The sequence below is a fragment of the Liolophura sinensis genome, chromosome 1 (genome assembly GCF_032854445.1).
Source record: "Liolophura sinensis isolate JHLJ2023 chromosome 1, CUHK_Ljap_v2, whole genome shotgun sequence".
In the NCBI taxonomy this organism is placed as follows: Eukaryota; Metazoa; Mollusca; class Polyplacophora; order Chitonida; family Chitonidae; genus Liolophura; species Liolophura sinensis.
The window spans coordinates 17,933,321-17,951,119 of record NC_088295.1 but is presented as its reverse complement, the minus strand read 5'-3'; the positions used below and the strand labels follow the sequence as shown (position 1 = coordinate 17,951,119).

The 17,799-nt window shown below is 37.5% G+C and overlaps 1 protein-coding gene across 2 annotated transcripts; it reads right to left on the bottom strand.

The window, feature by feature from the left end:
* Window positions 1-1,728: 1,728 nt before the first annotated feature.
* On the bottom strand, window positions 1,729-17,529 carry LOC135481959 (elongator complex protein 6-like). 2 transcript variants are annotated; one of them, XM_064761754.1, is made up of 3 exons: window positions 16,828-17,529; window positions 15,523-15,668; window positions 2,795-2,919 (listed from the first exon to the last, which is right to left on the bottom strand). In XM_064761754.1, the coding sequence occupies exons 1-2, from the start codon at window positions 17,506-17,508 to the stop codon at window positions 15,531-15,533; spliced, it is 819 nt and encodes a 272-aa protein (XP_064617824.1). In that variant the 5' UTR covers window positions 17,509-17,529; the 3' UTR covers window positions 2,795-2,919; window positions 15,523-15,530. The 2 variants fall into 2 exon arrangements, with proteins under 2 accessions (XP_064617825.1, XP_064617824.1); XM_064761755.1 differs by lacking the exons at window positions 15,523-15,668; window positions 16,828-17,529 and adding an exon at window positions 7,980-8,286 and having other exon boundaries at window positions 1,729-2,919.
* Between the last annotated feature and the right edge of the window lie 270 nt (window positions 17,530-17,799).

Sequence of the window (17,799 nt, the reverse complement as noted above, 5' to 3'; positions counted from 1 at the left end):
GGGGGAGCCATACGAATTAAGGTGAGCAATGGTTAATTAGTCTTTAAGAACTCGAAACGCCTGAGAACTCAATAGGTCTGTGTCTCGTCTGAGATTCAGCGTTATACACGCAGTTAATTAACCATACATCCAGTCCAGACAGGCCGAGGCTTCTCGAAGGGACACTCTGCCCAAATAGTTCCCGAACTCTAGCTGAATTGTTTCTAGAATGCTGTTACGCGGCTTCTCAAACGAGTCACGCTGATTGGATGTGCCTGCAATTCGCGCACTTTGCTGTCTTATCTACAATATTCCTATGTCTATAACTGGAGAAACACAGTTTTATCAGTGAATTTTCATTATGTGAGAATAGCCCACGCAGATCTCTCTCGTTGTATGAGGGAAGTCCCGCCAGCAACCTTAGGATGGTTGTGGGGTTTTCGTGGGTTTTCCACGGGCTCTGCAGGCCGCCGTCTTATGAGTGAATTATTCTTTAATACGGTGTCAAACACCAATCAGATAAATAACATGACATAGTATTGTACGGAACAAATTCACCATGAGATCGTAGAATATCTAATTGGTTGTGCAAATGTAAAAAGATCATGTAGTTAGAAATTAGTCAGACATCATTCACTACGAACAATACATTTCTCGCATTGAAATCCCCCTCCCCCGACAAATAATAAACAATAAAAAAAAAAATAACCAAACTCTGGACCAAAAATTCTCATTGATCGGGGCATTGATTAACCAGTGTATCTGGTAGTCCATCTGAGAAGGGATCAGGGTGATTAGTGTGGGCATAATGCATCTCACATCTGCTGATATTCTACACAAGAACAAACCTCAAACATGATGATCAAACACTGATTATTTGTTTTCTGTCTGTTGCGTTGGTAACGTGTGAGCAAACAGCCAAATCAGCACAAAAAAAAAACAAATGTGAACATAAAACTATGCTTCGGGGGGGGGGGGGGGGGAGGTTAGACTGCTGGCCGAATTGATCAGATAGAATGGCAGCTATAAAGGAACTCCGAGTCTCCTTATTCCATTAAGCATCAGGTTATCTATGTGTATAATCTCATCCATGGAAATGGCACTGACTCACTGTACCTCTGAAGATAGTCGGGATAATTTCTCTCTCTGTGACATGGAGATACAAGGCTACACAAGCTTTTCCTTGGAACCAAACATCCCATTTAACTCGCTTAGAGTCAGTGCTTGGGGTTTAACGTGGTGCTCAACAATTTTTCAATCATATGACGACGAGAACTCGCTTAGAGAAATGTATTACACATAAATGTTCTAAAAATTGCAACCAATAGTTGTAATAGCAGCCTTTTTCATCAAAGTTCAACTTCCATTCATGTTTATTGATTTCATTTCTTTACTAATATTAGTCACCAAAATGTAGGATGAATTTAAGTGAGTTACAGCTGGGAAAAAAAGGGAAGAATATTTAACTTATACTGTGGCGGCCAGCATTTTAGTGGGAGGAAACCGGGCAGAGCCTTAGGGAAACCCACGACCATCTGGAGGTTGCTGCCATACCTTCCCACGTAGAGCTGGAGAGGAAGCCAGCATGACTTAGATTAGAACTGCTGCTATAATGAAATAATGAATGATTTATTTATTTACTTGTTGGTGTTTTACACCCTACTCTATTTCACTCATACAACAAGGGCCAGCATTATGGTGGGAGGAAACCAGACAGAACAGAGGGGAAACCCATGACCATCCGGAGGTTGCTGGAAGACCTTTTCACACATGCCTGGAGGGAAAGCCAACATGAGCGTAACGAGAATGAAATGGATAAATTGTATGCTACAGTTTAGGAGTCAAAACACTTTATTTGTTAACTCGGTTTAGTCTTAAACACACACATGTATAAGCAAAGTAGAATTTAAAAATATCTCGTTTAACATATGTATTTTTTTTTTAGGTCTCCTCAAGGAATACAAGTACACAGATATGATTTCATTCAATAGCAAAACGCTTAGACTGTCCAGTGCTTACATTTTAAAGTACTGTTTCAAAATATCTCTTTTCAAATTACATAAGTAAAATGTGTTTGACATTAGTTTGTTTCTCTTCAGTGCTTCTGAAGGAATACATGGATATGATAAGAATGCTGAAAATGTACTACATTGTCAATGTACATCCTCAGGTGTCCTGTACATGTGAAAATGAGTACTACATGTACCATCCTTAATGTTCTCCCACGAGTACACAAGATCAACGGATCCCTCCATACAAGGCATTATAACCCATTATAACCAGCCCAATTCTGTAGGATTAGTGTACTGATGAACAGAGTGGCCAGTGCTGATAGTCCCAGAGTGGTTCTAAACACAGCACTGGAATATGGAAATTCATGCTGTTCAAATGTAGTCAGAATCCCTCTGAGGAATAAAAGGTGCTTTGAGGCATTTCCAGTGTACAAGTTCCAGTTTTAGGACTGATTAATGAGGTGAGATGGAATGTAGCACAGAGCTCGATAAACAAAAACAATGACTACGAACACAAATGTGAAGAGGTGAGTCAGGGTGTTAGTAATTCACACTGCTGTCCAGTCAAACCTCCGGACTATTGCTATAGTACACCATTCACAGCAATGGTCAGACACACTCTGCTGACCGACCATCTGGACCAGCATCATGTCCCCTTCTTTAACAGGGAATGTCCATCTCTGTCCACACACGTAGTCATTCCAATGTCCAGGTTATACTGACAGGTGTTGTAGCCCAGGTTAAAGTTGTAGGTGCACAGGTGTGCCATGGGACAGAGAGTGTTTTGTTGGCACGGGGCAGTGGGCATACACACGCCTTTTGTGCACACACCATCTGGGCACCCAAACGAGCAGGACATGTAGGGGTAACAGATCTTGTGAAAGGCACAAAACTCATGTGGACAGCATCCTTCTCCACAGTAACGGTACTGAAACACAAAATACAGCCATTTGATGAGAACATCCTTCTACACACTGATGGTACTGAAACAAAATACAGCCATTTGATGAGAACATCCTTCTACACACTGATGGTACTGAAACAAAATACAGCCATTTGATGAGAACATCCTTCTACACACTGATGGTACTGAAACAAAATACAGCCATTCCATGAGAGCATCCTTCTACTCAGTGACAGTACTGAAATACATGAACACAAAATACAGCCATTTCTTGATATTGTTCACAATAAATGATAATGAGACACAAAGCCTAGAGAGATTCAATACCACCTTTGATTGATGGCAACTATAAAATATGCATGAGGTGTTTAACAAATGAAACCTGACATGCTTGAACAATAGTAACAGTGCTCTTAATCTGACAGCTCTTCAGATAACCTGCAACCTGGATCAAAATTCCACTACACGGACATAAACAACAATATTAACACAAAGTCAATGCACATGATAAAACACTGTTTGAAGCCAAATCCAAATCCAAAGTCAATCAAGAACCCATTAAACAAGTTCACCAGCAAGAACACCTGTCACCATGGAGAGGGTACCAATAATACATCTACACGGTCAAAAACTCATTTAACTCTTCTTTTAAATCTTTAACATAACCTTGGTCAAAGTTACATAGAGAACCGATGAAAGAGAATGACTGAAAACTTATGAATGTCTTATGGACAGATGATGCAGACACTAAAATGTTTCCAATGGGCAAAGCCAACAGAACAAAATGATATCAGAGCAGACTGATACATACAGTAATATCAGTGTTAATCCATAGGAAATAAATATCACTGAATAGAAGCAAGATGGGCCATACTATATCCCAATGAGGCAAGATAAATATTACATTCTGACAGTTCCTAAGAATAATTTTCTTTTTCCATCAATGGTTCATCCAAGGACAAGACATACTGGGGATATAATAAGCCCGCACACTACTAGAAAGTTACCATTATTATAAATCAGAGCTAAATACACCAAACCTAGAGCATATTATTCCCATTACGGTGTCATGTACAGCAGCAAACCTTTACCTCCTACTTAAGACTGTAAAAAGATTATCTTAATAATTGATCACCCATGGTGCGTCATAAACTAAACAAGGCCAATATATGAAGTTCAGGTAATTCTTGCTGAGATTGTGAATTGAATATTCGCCCAAATTGACGATCGTTCCCTTAAAATGATGACAAATGAGAATGAGCAGCTGTTAATGAAGTCAACAGTGAGTAATTATAGGTGCTAATGGAGGGAAATGTGATGACAGGGAGGCTGTTATTGATTAGTTGTTGTAAAGTGCTGGCCAGCCCAGTCTGTCTTATGCTTCATAGCCACATACAGCAGTCAGTGCCCGATAACATGACAATATCTGCCATAAGCTCACAATCATTTCATCATTCAACAACTCAATTAAATTATGATATTGCAGCGTTAATCTTTTAAGATTTGAGAACACCAGAAACCTTTTTTCTTTCTGACATCTTCAAAATAAAAAAAGTAAAATTTAAGATTATTATTATTAATAATTTTGTAACAGCTATTCTGAAAACTTTTTGACGGAATTCATACATAATGATACATGTATGTATATATTCGTTAAGGTACATGTACATGTGGCATATTTTCTGAGCAATCTATTATGTCTAGGATGCACACACTGATTTTTACACAGAAATGTCAACATTTGACAGCCATTATATAAACCTAGACAGTCATATTCATCATTGTCGGAAGCACACAGTAAACATTATCTTATCCAATTTGGTCCAAGCCTGTGAACATCTGTTGCCTTCATGATAAAAACCTTCAGAATAGGTAATTTATTCTTTCTACTGAATAGTACATCCAGTGCAGCTGATCATTATCTTTCGGAACACATTCACTAAACAGGTGCATCAGCCTGTGCAAGACAATATGAACGCCCATCAAATACACTGTACCATGTAATAGAAGCAACCAACATCAGTATTTCTCCCTAAAAAGTCAATAGAGGGAGATGCAGTTTGCGGGAAAACCCAATCTGCCCTGCTGTGAGTGATCATTTTGGCCAAAAGCTTGCCCTTGTCGCACTGACAGAAATCAATTTGTTGGAAAACCAGATTGACATTGCAGAGCTCTGAGCAATTATATTACATTTTGTTGAAGGTAATGACATTGTTTCCTCACGAAAACTAACTTGCTAAATCAGCTCACCATTAAGACTGAAAACAGCTTTAGGGAACAGACTATACATCAAACTTCAGGCAAATCATGATGTTACAAAAAGAAAACTGCATGGGATTTATTGATACAGTTGTGAAACAAAATATGCATTAGTCAACAAATTACTATAAATTACCAAGATCGATTTACAGATTTACAAGTTTTTCATGAATTATGCAAGTAGAGCATGGGTGACATAAAGTATAAGCCTGAAGCACTGTATGAGGGCCAAGTTACATGTATGTTTCTGTTCCGGGCATTGCTCTCATGACAGCACAATGCTTTCCACATGAGTCACACTACCATGAGAGCACATTGCCTTCTAAATGAAGCAAATTACCATGAGAGCACAATGCCTTCTACATGGGCCAAATTACCAAGAAAGCACACTGCATATCCCTGGGCTAAAATACCATGAGAATACACTGTCTTCTACAAGGGACAAATTACCATGAGAGCTCAATGCCTTCTACAAGGGCCAAATTACCAGGAGAGCTCAATGCCTTCTACAAGGGTCAAATTACCAGGAGACCTTAATGCCTTCTACAAGGGTCAAACTACCATGAGAGCTCAATGCCTTCTACAAGGGCCAAATTACCAAGAAAGCACACTTCATTCCACTGGGCCAAAATACCATGAGAATACACTGTCTTCTACAAGGGTCAAATTACCATGAGAGCTCAATGCCTTCTACAAGGGCCAAATTACCAGGAGAGCTCAATGCCTTCTACAAGCGCCAAATTACCAGGAGAGCTCAAGGGCCAAATTACCTTGAGAGCTCAATGCCTTCTACAAGGGCCAAATTACCAGGAGAGTCTTCTACATGGGTCAGATTACCATGAGTGTAAAAAGGAATGTCTTCAACATGGCCAAATTACCATTAAAGCACAAGCACAGTCAAGTCCACATTACTCAAATTACTGCCCAAATCACCATGTAACCCCATTGCTTTCCATATTGGCCAAAAAACCCAAGTTCTAGTTTTTCTTCCAAATAACCTTTATTATGAATATTACTCAAATTTCATATCCATTTCAACTTTGGATTATAACTCTATTATTCTTTCAGTGAGCATTAATTTACTCCACAATTTATTATGAGTTGCATGAAGATGAAACCATTGATTTATTTATTTATTTGATTGGTGTTTTACGCCGTGCTCAAGAATATTTCACTTATACGATGGCGACCAGCATTATGGTGGGAAAAAAACCGGCAGAGCCTGGGGGAAATGCACAACCATCCGCAAGTCGCTGTCAGACCTTCTCACGTTGGACAGAGAAGAAACCAGCATGAACTGGACTTGAACTCACAGCGACTGCATTGGTGAAAGGCTCCTGGGTCATTACGCTGCGCTAGCGTGGTAACCAACTGAGAACGGAGGCCCCAAGGTGAAACGAAATTTAATCTGTAACATATTGTCAATCCTAGTCAATCACTGATCCTTGAAATATCCATGCCTTCATTCTGTTCTCAGTGTTAAATAATTTTGTAGTAATTCATCATTTCTTCAGATGAAGAGTTCATTTGGCTTAGACCGCTTACAAACATAAAACTTTTGTCAATATTTTTCAAAACAAATTTCCACTGTCTAAAAAAAAATAAAATAAAACTACACAGGAAAAGGCGAAGAGTTAATGATGATTAAAGCTTTGCTAGCAAAAATTGGATGTTCAGCTTTGTACTACTTCTCCTCCCACAAATGTGATCTTTAGGGTAGTGTTCTCTAACTACATGGATGTAAAGATCAGACATCCCAGATGACCACCAGACATTATCAGCAGCTCACTAACAGAGCTGTTCAAACAGAAGTGGGCTGACTATACTGACAAGGCACAGTGACTAGTAACAAGCTCCCCAGTCTCCCGCCCGTCTGCCACGGGGACTAATTAGGCTGACATTATCTAAATTATTTACATCACAGGTCGAAACTTAGCAGAAAACTGCATGGAAAATTCATTGAGCATAAACCTGGTAAGGTTTCACCCAGCAGATAAGTGTCACTTTGTGACCCTGTTTTCAGTAGTTCCCATCTGCTGACCCTTGAAACACAATTAACTGTAAGACTGTTGGCCCACGGAGAGTTTCACTTAGTTCAAACTTGATCAGCCAGACAGTAACCCCAACGAGTACAAATCACACAATTCACTTACAGCACCTCTAGTAATTTGTCAGCACAGTGAAGAAATAAAGTTAACTTTTTGCTTCAGACACTGGTGTAGCTGGGGTAAAATAAAAGTGACAATGGAACTTTAAAACCATATGTTTGCCATCTCTCTAACAGGTTCCTATGGCAACTCTGAACATATGGATATTCTAAACAACCAGTACATCCTGCTACAAGTAAATTTTATATTAAAACAGTTTCCTTAACAAAAATATTGAATTCTTACCATGACTGTCATGACAGAAAAGTATGCGTTCAAACTAAATTATTTGGATAGGAAGCCTCTCATTTGACAATGAAAACATGGCTAGTATACATCATTAAGTTTTTGGCATGTTTGCAAGATGTTTATTCAAGCATATTTTGAGGCCATTATTCTGTGCAAAAAATAAAATAAAAAAATAAAAAATATGCTTTTAGTGAAGCCAACAAATTGGCCAAGCAAACCAGTGTAGATTTGTCTCCAAAATCAAATTGAAAGGGTAGATAAATCATACTGAAAAGTGCTCTGTGATACATGAAAACATTAAGAAATTACAGTAGGCATATTGGTTCAGCTTTTTAAACGTATTGGAGGCATCAGAGAAAAGATACATTTGAGAAAGAGTTGAGAGCTGTACAGTTAAAAAAAACCAAACAAAAAAAAAAAAACACTTACCCGCTTGGCAGCCGTGGGCATGACCAACAGCAACAGAAATAAGGTTAAAACAGTAGCCTGAGATCTCCACAGGTAGGTACAATCCATTCTACCAAACACAACAGTAACTTCCATTTGTGTAACAAATTATCCCAGGTAAAAACATGCCCACTTTATACTTCCACTCGTCAGATGGCTATCTTAAGGGCAACTGGGGATTTGGATAAACTGTAAACTGCCGCCACTCAGTCTCTGTTTCTAACTGTCACCAAGTGCTGATGTTAGGCTTTGGGGCTAGGCCTGCATCTGTCATTCTGGAAGCTCCTCCAATATTATACTCATATAAAGCCTATGGTGGCTCACACATATACACACACACATATAACTAACAGCCTGTCAATCTTTGGCTACTTCAGCTCTCAGCCAATCAAAACACAGCAGCATCAAAGCAAGACTAAACTCCACCCACCCATTGATCTGCCTGATTGAACTCAGCGACTGATAGTGTATTTGACTTGGAGGCTGAGCATAAACTCTCTGCCTGGGAAATTGCCGTCTTTGATGTGAGAACGAGGAGAGAATTACAGAAGGTGTTTCTGTCTCTGAAGGTTGAGCTATCTGCTTGTGGATTGCTGCAGGCAAGAACAAACCTTAGCAGACTGAAGAGACACTCTCAATAGATTGTGGGCAGCTTACAACTCACAAGGCCGACACAACTACGGAGCAACAAAATTTAGTACTTGTACATAAATGGCACCATATGTGACGCTAGCTAGTACACTGTATGAGCCATTACATGGACAAAATAACTATTTAATAAACCAGTCAGAATGATCTCCTACAGAAAACAAAAAATGGATAAAACCAATATTACTAACAAAAAGGATGATGGATACATTCTACAGTCTATTTCAAGACTTACCTAAATTTATATCTCGCATTAAATGTACAGAACTTATGCATGAAGTAAACTAAATTTCACCTGAGGGGCTACAAAGTAAGTATGCATACAAAATTTTATTTAAATCGTATAAATTCACAGCAGTTCTTGTAAGTAACCAACACTCAATCGGAATCAAGAAATTGTTAAATGTGCAAAACATACACATGGAGTGCGTTAACTTTTGAACTGCCCTGGAGCAACACAAAATGGATCGACTTACATAATTTCACCAAAGTAAACAACACTTGGAGCGGCTATTGCACAGAAACCAACCATCACACAAATCATTAACATATGCACAAACTACACAAATGCATGAATCGTGCTGCTTTTAAACAAGACGAACCTGTATGCATAAATTGTCCTAGTGTTGAACAATATTTGGCACAGCTATCACATGAAAACCAGAGCATAACAGACAAACAGAACTTGACTGAAGCATGGGATAAAAATCACTTTACACTATGTTTCATTCTTAACAATATTTCATCTGAATCAATTAGGCTTTGGGAGATGGACATGGCTCTCAAATCCATGGTACTATGTAGCTGGGTAACAACAAATCATGATGGCAATATGTCTGTTAAGACTAACAAAGTAAGTCAATACTGTATTCCAGTAACATCAGAAAGCGGGCAGATTACACACTACCACATAATTGTGAAATTAAAATTGCAGCTGTGTATATGGCGTGATGTCATGGCCGTGCACATATTGTGATTTGACGATGGAAACCATTCTGGTATAGACCAACAGTTATGAATGAAAAAAGTTATGAATGACTGCAAAGCTGAACAGGCAAGGTGGGGCACTCTCAAGGGAATGTTTACTCAGTGTCTGGTATCTGTAGTGGGAACACTCTGATACTGTGTCAGGTATCATATAAACACTACAATATATTAAATGTTATGATAGTTCAAAAATCATATGTCACATATACATGTCTGTCACATAATTATGTATGTATGTATGTATGTATGTATGTATGCTTGAGGTTTAATGTCGTACTTAAAGTGAACATGAAGTCAGCCACTAAATCTAAATTAATTAATAAAGTAGTATTCCAGAAATGTCCTAAAAGATTTTAAAAATTCTACACTGCTTATCAACAAAATAAATAGCAAACAATCATCAGTACCAATACCATTTTGCCATGTTATATCTATCTAGAGTGATGTCACAAAATCTAGCAGCTCTCCCGTACCATCGGTATTAAACAATGTAACAATGAGAAAATACAAACAAAAATGCCTGGTGCCCAACCAAAGATTATTAAATCTTTTCCGTATTCAAAGGGACAGTGTATCTTTTCGATTGGCACTCGGTCAGGGAGATGTTCGTGGACACCAACATCGTCTTTTAGCAGTCCTGCTTGTCCTAACCTCGTCCTGCATGGGTGTAAGCATTTGACCTAGCTGGCTGTAGCGACATTAGGGAATTTACCGAACATAGCAGGACCTTCTGATTGGTAAAGGACTCTTTCATTCAGATTTTGGGAAGATATTTTCATAAAAAATCTGACTTTGCTAAGGAATAAATATTCCAAAGTCACAATATTTTTCTTCAAGCAATGACTCCCCTGAGGCAGTTTTCTTGCCAGCTCACCCTGACAAGTTACTACAGTCTCCTACCCAACATGTACGCATTGTGACACGGGCAGCTGTTCTCGGTTCCCTGCTCATAAATGTTTTGGTCCAAAATGCAGCATTTTAACACTCAAACTAACCTCAAAATCCAATTTATTGCATCGATATCTGTCTATCCAATATAAGAGACCACACTGACAATCGAGAGCTGACAGGTTTTTAGAAGTGACAGCCAATAATCATGTGATGTTTTCAGCGCTAGTGATTGGCCAAGTTCATATGGGCTTCTACAACATGGCTACTTGGATTGAATCGTCAGTGCCATATCCCAACACTGAACTTCATCTTCTCTGCTTTCAAAACTTTAAAAAATTTTTTTACACATTTTTCTGTGATAACTGGGTCCATTTTTCTATGTATATATAGTGGCAGACTATGACTTTAACGATTTTTCAGTCATATGACAACGAGGAGTCATTGGGTGTGTGTACATACATGTACAAGGTGTCTTTTGTGGCAGGGCAAGTCCATGCTGCAGAAATGCTGCGCTACTAAAGTATCATGGCGAAGACACCAAACATGACACCCTTACCCAGTCACTGGGCTAAACAGTCCTTGCTTTACGTGCTGAGTGCCAAGTGAAGCAGCAGCAAGTTATGTAGTTACTGTAACAGCAATGAAGTTACTGTACATTATGATAATACAGTTATTGTAATACTTAAAGTTGCTGTTAGTGTATCATCATGATAATGCACACATTGTTTCAGTATAAAATTGCAACTGGTGTAGCCAACAAGTTATAAATAACAGCAAACTCTGAAACATGTATAATAAACAATCCTGACACAGTAAGTTTGTTGTATCTCAGAGGAATGGGTTGTCTTGGAGAGTGATTATGTCATGAATCTTTATTATAATACAAATTTGTCAACATTATCTTGCAAATTCTGCAAATTAACTACCATGATCCTTAATTTACGAACAGAGATAGTTGCACAGTCTAATAGTGTGATATGAGTTTAACATGTTTAATAAAAGTAACATATGATATTATACTGTAACTCAAATTTGTTAATATAGTACAAAGTGTTACGTTTATTACAGTACATTGTGGCAATATTGTCACCTTCTGACTGTAAGACATTGTAATAATGGAAACACTGTGAGGTAAGATAATGCATACAGGTTACTGTAGTATAAGGATGTTGCAATATTGAAATGAAAACATTGTAATATGATTACAGTAATCAGCATACAAACCATAGAGGCTCCAGAAACACATATGGAAACTTTCTACAACATCTGACAGAAAATATATGAAATTATACCAAAGCTTGATGGATGCAGCACAGAGCTACACACAGTGTACATGTATTGGTGAAACCTTTGTAATTCCAATATCAGTTTCAAAGAAACCTAGCAATGTTTTCTTATCAAACATTTTTTTTCATTATCTCAAACATTAGTCTCCTGATATTTCTCTGCACACCCATGTATAACTAGGCCAGCCAATCCAAGATAAAAGCTTATTGATCTGAGGCTCATTCCCATGAACCTGCACAGGGGTATGGGAAAAAATTAATTCCTACTTCAACATTAATCAAAACTGTCTGGAATTAACGACCCATGGCACTGATTACAGTATTACTATCATGGCTTAGTCTGGAAATCTGGAGTGGCTTCAATAGGTGGATAAAGCTATTCAGAGGAGGTTTTTAATTTTAGTTAGGTCATTAATCTTTAATCACATAAATCATACCCCCATATCCAATGACAACATCAGACATAAAGAATCTGCTACCTGGTCGCATATCTATGGTAACTTGAAACACAGCCCACATGTATAAACACACACACACGCCAATAAATACACTCTTCACCAGACATTTTCCTTCCAGGTAAATAAAATTGTGACTTTCACTGGTACTTCTTGAATCAGCTGTACAATACTGAATATTCTACATATGCACACAAAATCACATCTATTGCTTTACAGTGCAAATTATTCATAACAACCTGTGCAAGGAAGAAGCAGTTTTTATGTATCTTCTTCCAAAACAATTTTTAAAACATTTTTTGTAACACTTTGCATGCAATACCTAACCCAGTCCTTTGACATAAGGACTAACCACCTACAGGGTTTTGATAAGGGTCACAGCTAGGACAGGGTTCTCACTTTGTGTGAGTGTGTTTTACAACTTACAAGGCTCTGTTTACATGTATGCAATACTGTACTGATACTGTAAAAGATCACTGAAAAACAGTGCAAACACAGGCAGCACTGCTTTACTTCTGAAGGGAATCTGGGAGTGTGATTCTCACTAGAACTCTCGTAAAACAAAACAACCAGAATTTCCATGTATTCCAGTGAAAAAGTTAAAAAACAATTTTCACATTGACCTGCCTGGACAAGAGAATGGGCAAGTTTCACTTACTTAATCTGATGTCAGTTATGAACACGAAAAACCCAAATGTGTTTACTTTTATATGCAATGAAACCTTTAGGAGCTGCTTTATGATACTAGAATGGGACTAGATACTGCAGGACACTGTAAGTAAGGATTCCATTCAATTTCTAATAAAATATGATGAAAACTATAGGTCTGATCAGTGTGTATTTTAGTTGACATCACATGGCAAAGTGAGAAATGATGAAGTGACCAGCATAGGTATGTTAACAGTTTGTGGCAGATGTTTCTGGGAATATTGTTGAGGAGTTCGGGAAATTTCTGGCATATGAATTACCCCCAGGATCACAGGCCAGTAAACATGTGAAAAGAGGCTTTATTCCTCTTCATCAATATTTCATGATAAATGAGTTAGACACCGGATTGACAGAAAACACAGGACAGTTATTAACTTATTTATGTCTTTGTCAGGTCTAGGTTTTACATGGTACAAAAAAATGGTCTGCATATATGACCAAGTTGGAAAATAGACAAAATTTTTACATTGTTGAGTCTAGTTTATTGATATTCTTAAGATGCTAAAGGACATAATAGCAGATGGGGTTCACACCATTACGAGTAAAGGAATTGTGCACAAAGGGACAGAACTTTTGCAAATCAAAATATTGTCACTACAAGTATAACACATCACTGTCGGATACAGGGGCTTAAGCCAGCGACCCGTCCAACCGTCTTTTTGTCTGGTAATTCTTCCAAGCAGACGGGGGATAAATATGAGGACGGGCTAAATGACTGGCGGATAAAAATTCACCGTACCCGCAGAACTACAGTATTTAAAAATGAAAATTACAACAGCAGCGCAGCGTGCACCAAAGCCGTCTAGTTCGTGAAGTCTGGTCTCGGCTCCGAACGAATACGGGCCAAAAATCTCTGCCACACTGGTAGCATTATCCATAGTCTAAGGAATGCTGATGTGACATGTGCATACTATTCGTGAGCAGCGGAAAACGCTTTGTGAGCACCGAAATGCCTGTGGTACCGATGTAATTTATTACATAACACCAAATCAACCTCCAAAACAGAAGTGTCGAAAATAATTTCAGTTTTACATGTGTTAACAGTCAACGTTTATCACGTGATAAATGGGCGATGTAAATAAATTCACTAAAGACTGATCCCCCCGACTTTATTTTCCTTTAAATTAAAACAAAACCAACTGGGTGGTGACTAGAAATGTTTATACGTGTATTTAGAACGTATTTTTTTTTTCCTCAACCCGAAGGTTTAATGCCACTGCCTTCACTGAACACAAATCTCAGCTGGGTGCCGGTCACTCAGATCAGCTGCCAAAACAGGGCGGACATGTCCCAATTTATATCAACTGAATTAGTACCTCAGTTATCTGCACCGTTTTATCTCTCCCAAAGCATCATCTGACATATTTTTTGTCGTTGATGACATTTGTTCGCCCTTGTTCTGCTTGTACCACAACAATGCAAATAAGCACTCGCGAGTTACGTTGGCTCTATTAAATATGTAGGCCTATATACATGTATGTATGCTTGGGGTTTTACATCGTACAACAAACCTTTATCAAGTAAACAACAGTTAATTATATATATATATATATATATATATATATATATATATATATATATATATATATATATATATATACACACATGTAATATACAATATGAATATGCAATGTTTACAGGTTACATCAGTGTCTAAATAACAATATGAAGTTGAATATTTTTAAACATTTCTGACATCCTGCTGAAAGGTACATGTACATCTACACATGGATTTCAGGACCACAGATGAACAAGTACAGTAAGTTAATAAAAATGACACTCAGTATACATCCTTTCTTGGAAATAGTACCATTTCAAACAGACGATTAAAAGAGAAAAAACTTTTCCTTTCAAAATGTTGTGACATCACGGTCACCATGTCTCAGTCGTTAATGTTTCATGACACGTATCAGTTTGTGTGACATCGTCAACAGCCAGATGAATGAGCCCTTATCTTGTTCTCGCTTTCAGTTTCAGGCCAGTGATGTGTTGTTTGCCATAAAATGCTTTATTTGTACGCCAATGTTAACGTGTTCTCATGATCAGGCTTGATTGACAATCATCACAACATTCTTCCCTTTGTTGATTTTCAGTAGTAATTGCAGCCAATTAAAGAGGCTATACAACAGATTTTTGGCTAAAAATCTATCATGGTAACTCCAGTCGAATTTTTGCTATTATTTTGCAATATCCTAAATAATTACCTTTCACAAGATATTAGCCCCACCTGTGCATGTGTTAAAACTTAAACTCGCTAATATAGTTCTTCATATTTACAAAGCAGCTCATGGCTGCATAATAACTTTTTCAAATTTTACAAACATTTCAACACTTTACAATCATTTCAACAATATGAGTAGCACAGGTATCTGATATTTACTTAAAAGCAAATAACTTGAGCAATTCTTTGCAAATACAGAAAATTTTATTTGATTGGCAAACATGGATTTTTTTGCCAAAAATCTCCAGTACACTGGTCTTGCCTCTTTAACACCAGTAATGCAACAAATATGGTAATATTAATAAGCAATGGTTATAATATTTTCTCACCTGATGAACTATAAAACAACAGAGGACATGCCCACAGCAAAACACACAACATTTTTGTCTGTTGTCTGATACTGGATCTTTTTGGACATTACTTTGATCCTTTCATCACTCGAACAGTTGTTGTGTTTTCTACAGGTTAATGTTATCTGAAAATAAAAAATAAATAAAATTTTGAAGTAAATCATTATTGTTAAAGCAACACATAAAATCTTTTCTAAGACGTTACTATCTTAATACAGTTATAAAGCTTAGGTACTGAAAACTTGTGGCCTCTTGAAAAAAAAACACAGAACAATTTAACTGTTGATTTTGCTTCTCCTGCTTTTTGCTTGTTGATTTATTTCATTGAAGTATTTTTGCTACATGTACTCAAGGATATTTCTTATATGACAGGGGCCAGCATTATGGTGGGAGAAAAACGTGTGCGACCGGATAGCCAGCATGAGTGGTCTTCTGCTTTTTGAACTTGTGGACACAATCACACAGTGGAGTGTATGTGCTGTATATTTATACATATACCTCACATAATCAGTTTGTCACATAAACAAAATTAATTTGCAAGTGACGTGCTATTGTCCATCTATTTATTTATCTTCATTTGTATTGTGAATGACAATTTTGACGAGCTCCATGTTACCAGTTTTACCTTTGTTAGAATAAAGTAAGAATTATTTCTTGGAAAACAGAAGACACTGATCAGCCTACATGTACTGTTCTCACTACTTTGGCTAAATTCACTTAGACACTCATTTTGTCTTGGTATTGGGTTCATGATCAGTTTTATCCTAAAAATCAGCAAGTTGATTAAAATTTTCCATATTTCACTGCTGATAGAGTACAATTATACTTTCACTTGTAACGCTTTCCACACCACAGAAACCATCTGTTTTGGATGTTTAAGGGGTTGCTCTTGAAACTAAGGGCATATATATATATATATATATATATATATATATATATATATATATATATATATATATATATACAGGTAATTACATACTGAATATGGACCGCTTTGGTGGCCACATGATTAGGTCTTCCTGCTCATTGTCAGGAGACATGGGATGGGTCATACCAAAGACTTTAAACATGCTACTTGTGGATGCCTCTCTTGCAGGTGATCAGCATTGAGTGATCAGAGCGAAGAAACAGGACCATCAGCAGCAAGGACGCGCTCTGCCACAAGAAGACACAGCATATGTACACGCACCTTAGGACTAGTCATCATTATAAGACTGAAAAATTGTTATAAATGCAACATATAACCTCAAGCACATATACATACATAAATACTGTATACCATACCTCTCCATGGACTTCCTTACAGTAGCCACTGGGCAGCCCAGTCACTTGTAACTGGACACTACAGCTGTGACACATTGTTTTCCATATTAAACCTTCTTCATCGTCTCCAGCATCTTCATCACCATGGAGATACACAACAACACTGCCTAACTTTTTGAAAACAATCTGAGATTTCAAGTAATGAATAAATGTTATTATTTCTTTGTGAGAAACACCAAGATTTAACAACACACAAATGTCATCAATGATGACAACCGGAGCCTGTTTGTTGACTTGAGAGGTTAAATTTTGTATGTGCAAAAACAGTTCTTTCAGAGATAAATCTTGTACAAGACTTTTTGTCCACTGTTCAGGGCTACTGTGCTCATCGCTGATTTGACTCTCCTCTTTTGACGATATTATGCTTTCGCCAATAAGTTTCAAGCCCTCTATGAATGTCAAGTCACCAGTTTCTCTGAGTTTGTTCAGATTAAGTCCAAACTTCATTGACAACGAATTGTAATGGGTGAAAGATTGCTGTAGGCCGACGAAACACACGTGTCTTCTCTGGCGCAAAAAAAGACTAAGAAAATGGTGGATAAAGAAACTTCCATCAGTTTTAGAGTCCGATATCGCTATTATATCGCCAGCAAAGTCAAAATTTCCCTTGATATCTAGAAAATTGTTGATATCTGGAAACATGTTAGTGGTAGTTGCTTCTCAGAAGTGTTTACCCTATAATGTCAGACCCCACGTGGTGGAGAATTCCCCTGATTGTGTTTAAAAATACAACAGAAACGAATTGCGAATAGTTAGAATCTTTGATAATTGTTTATCAACCATTTATTCATCTTTAGCTATCTTTGAAGAATTTTAGCAAATAATCATGACGTTACCATTACCAATATCTTCAAAGTAAAGCAGAAGGCGAGTTGTATTAGGAAAAAGTCCGTTTTTCGGTATTTAATAGATTCTGATCGAAACCACCTTGTC

Bases quoted from the DNA above. Each gene is read 5' to 3' on its own strand.
- LOC135481959 (XM_064761754.1), bottom strand. From the start codon at position 17,508: ATGTTTCCAGATATCAACAATTTTCTAGATATCAAGGGAAATTTTGAC. The intron at 15,669-16,827 runs GTATGGTATACA...TTTTATTTTCAG, and splicing joins GTAAGGAAGTCCATGGAGAG to ATAACATTAACCTGTAGAAA.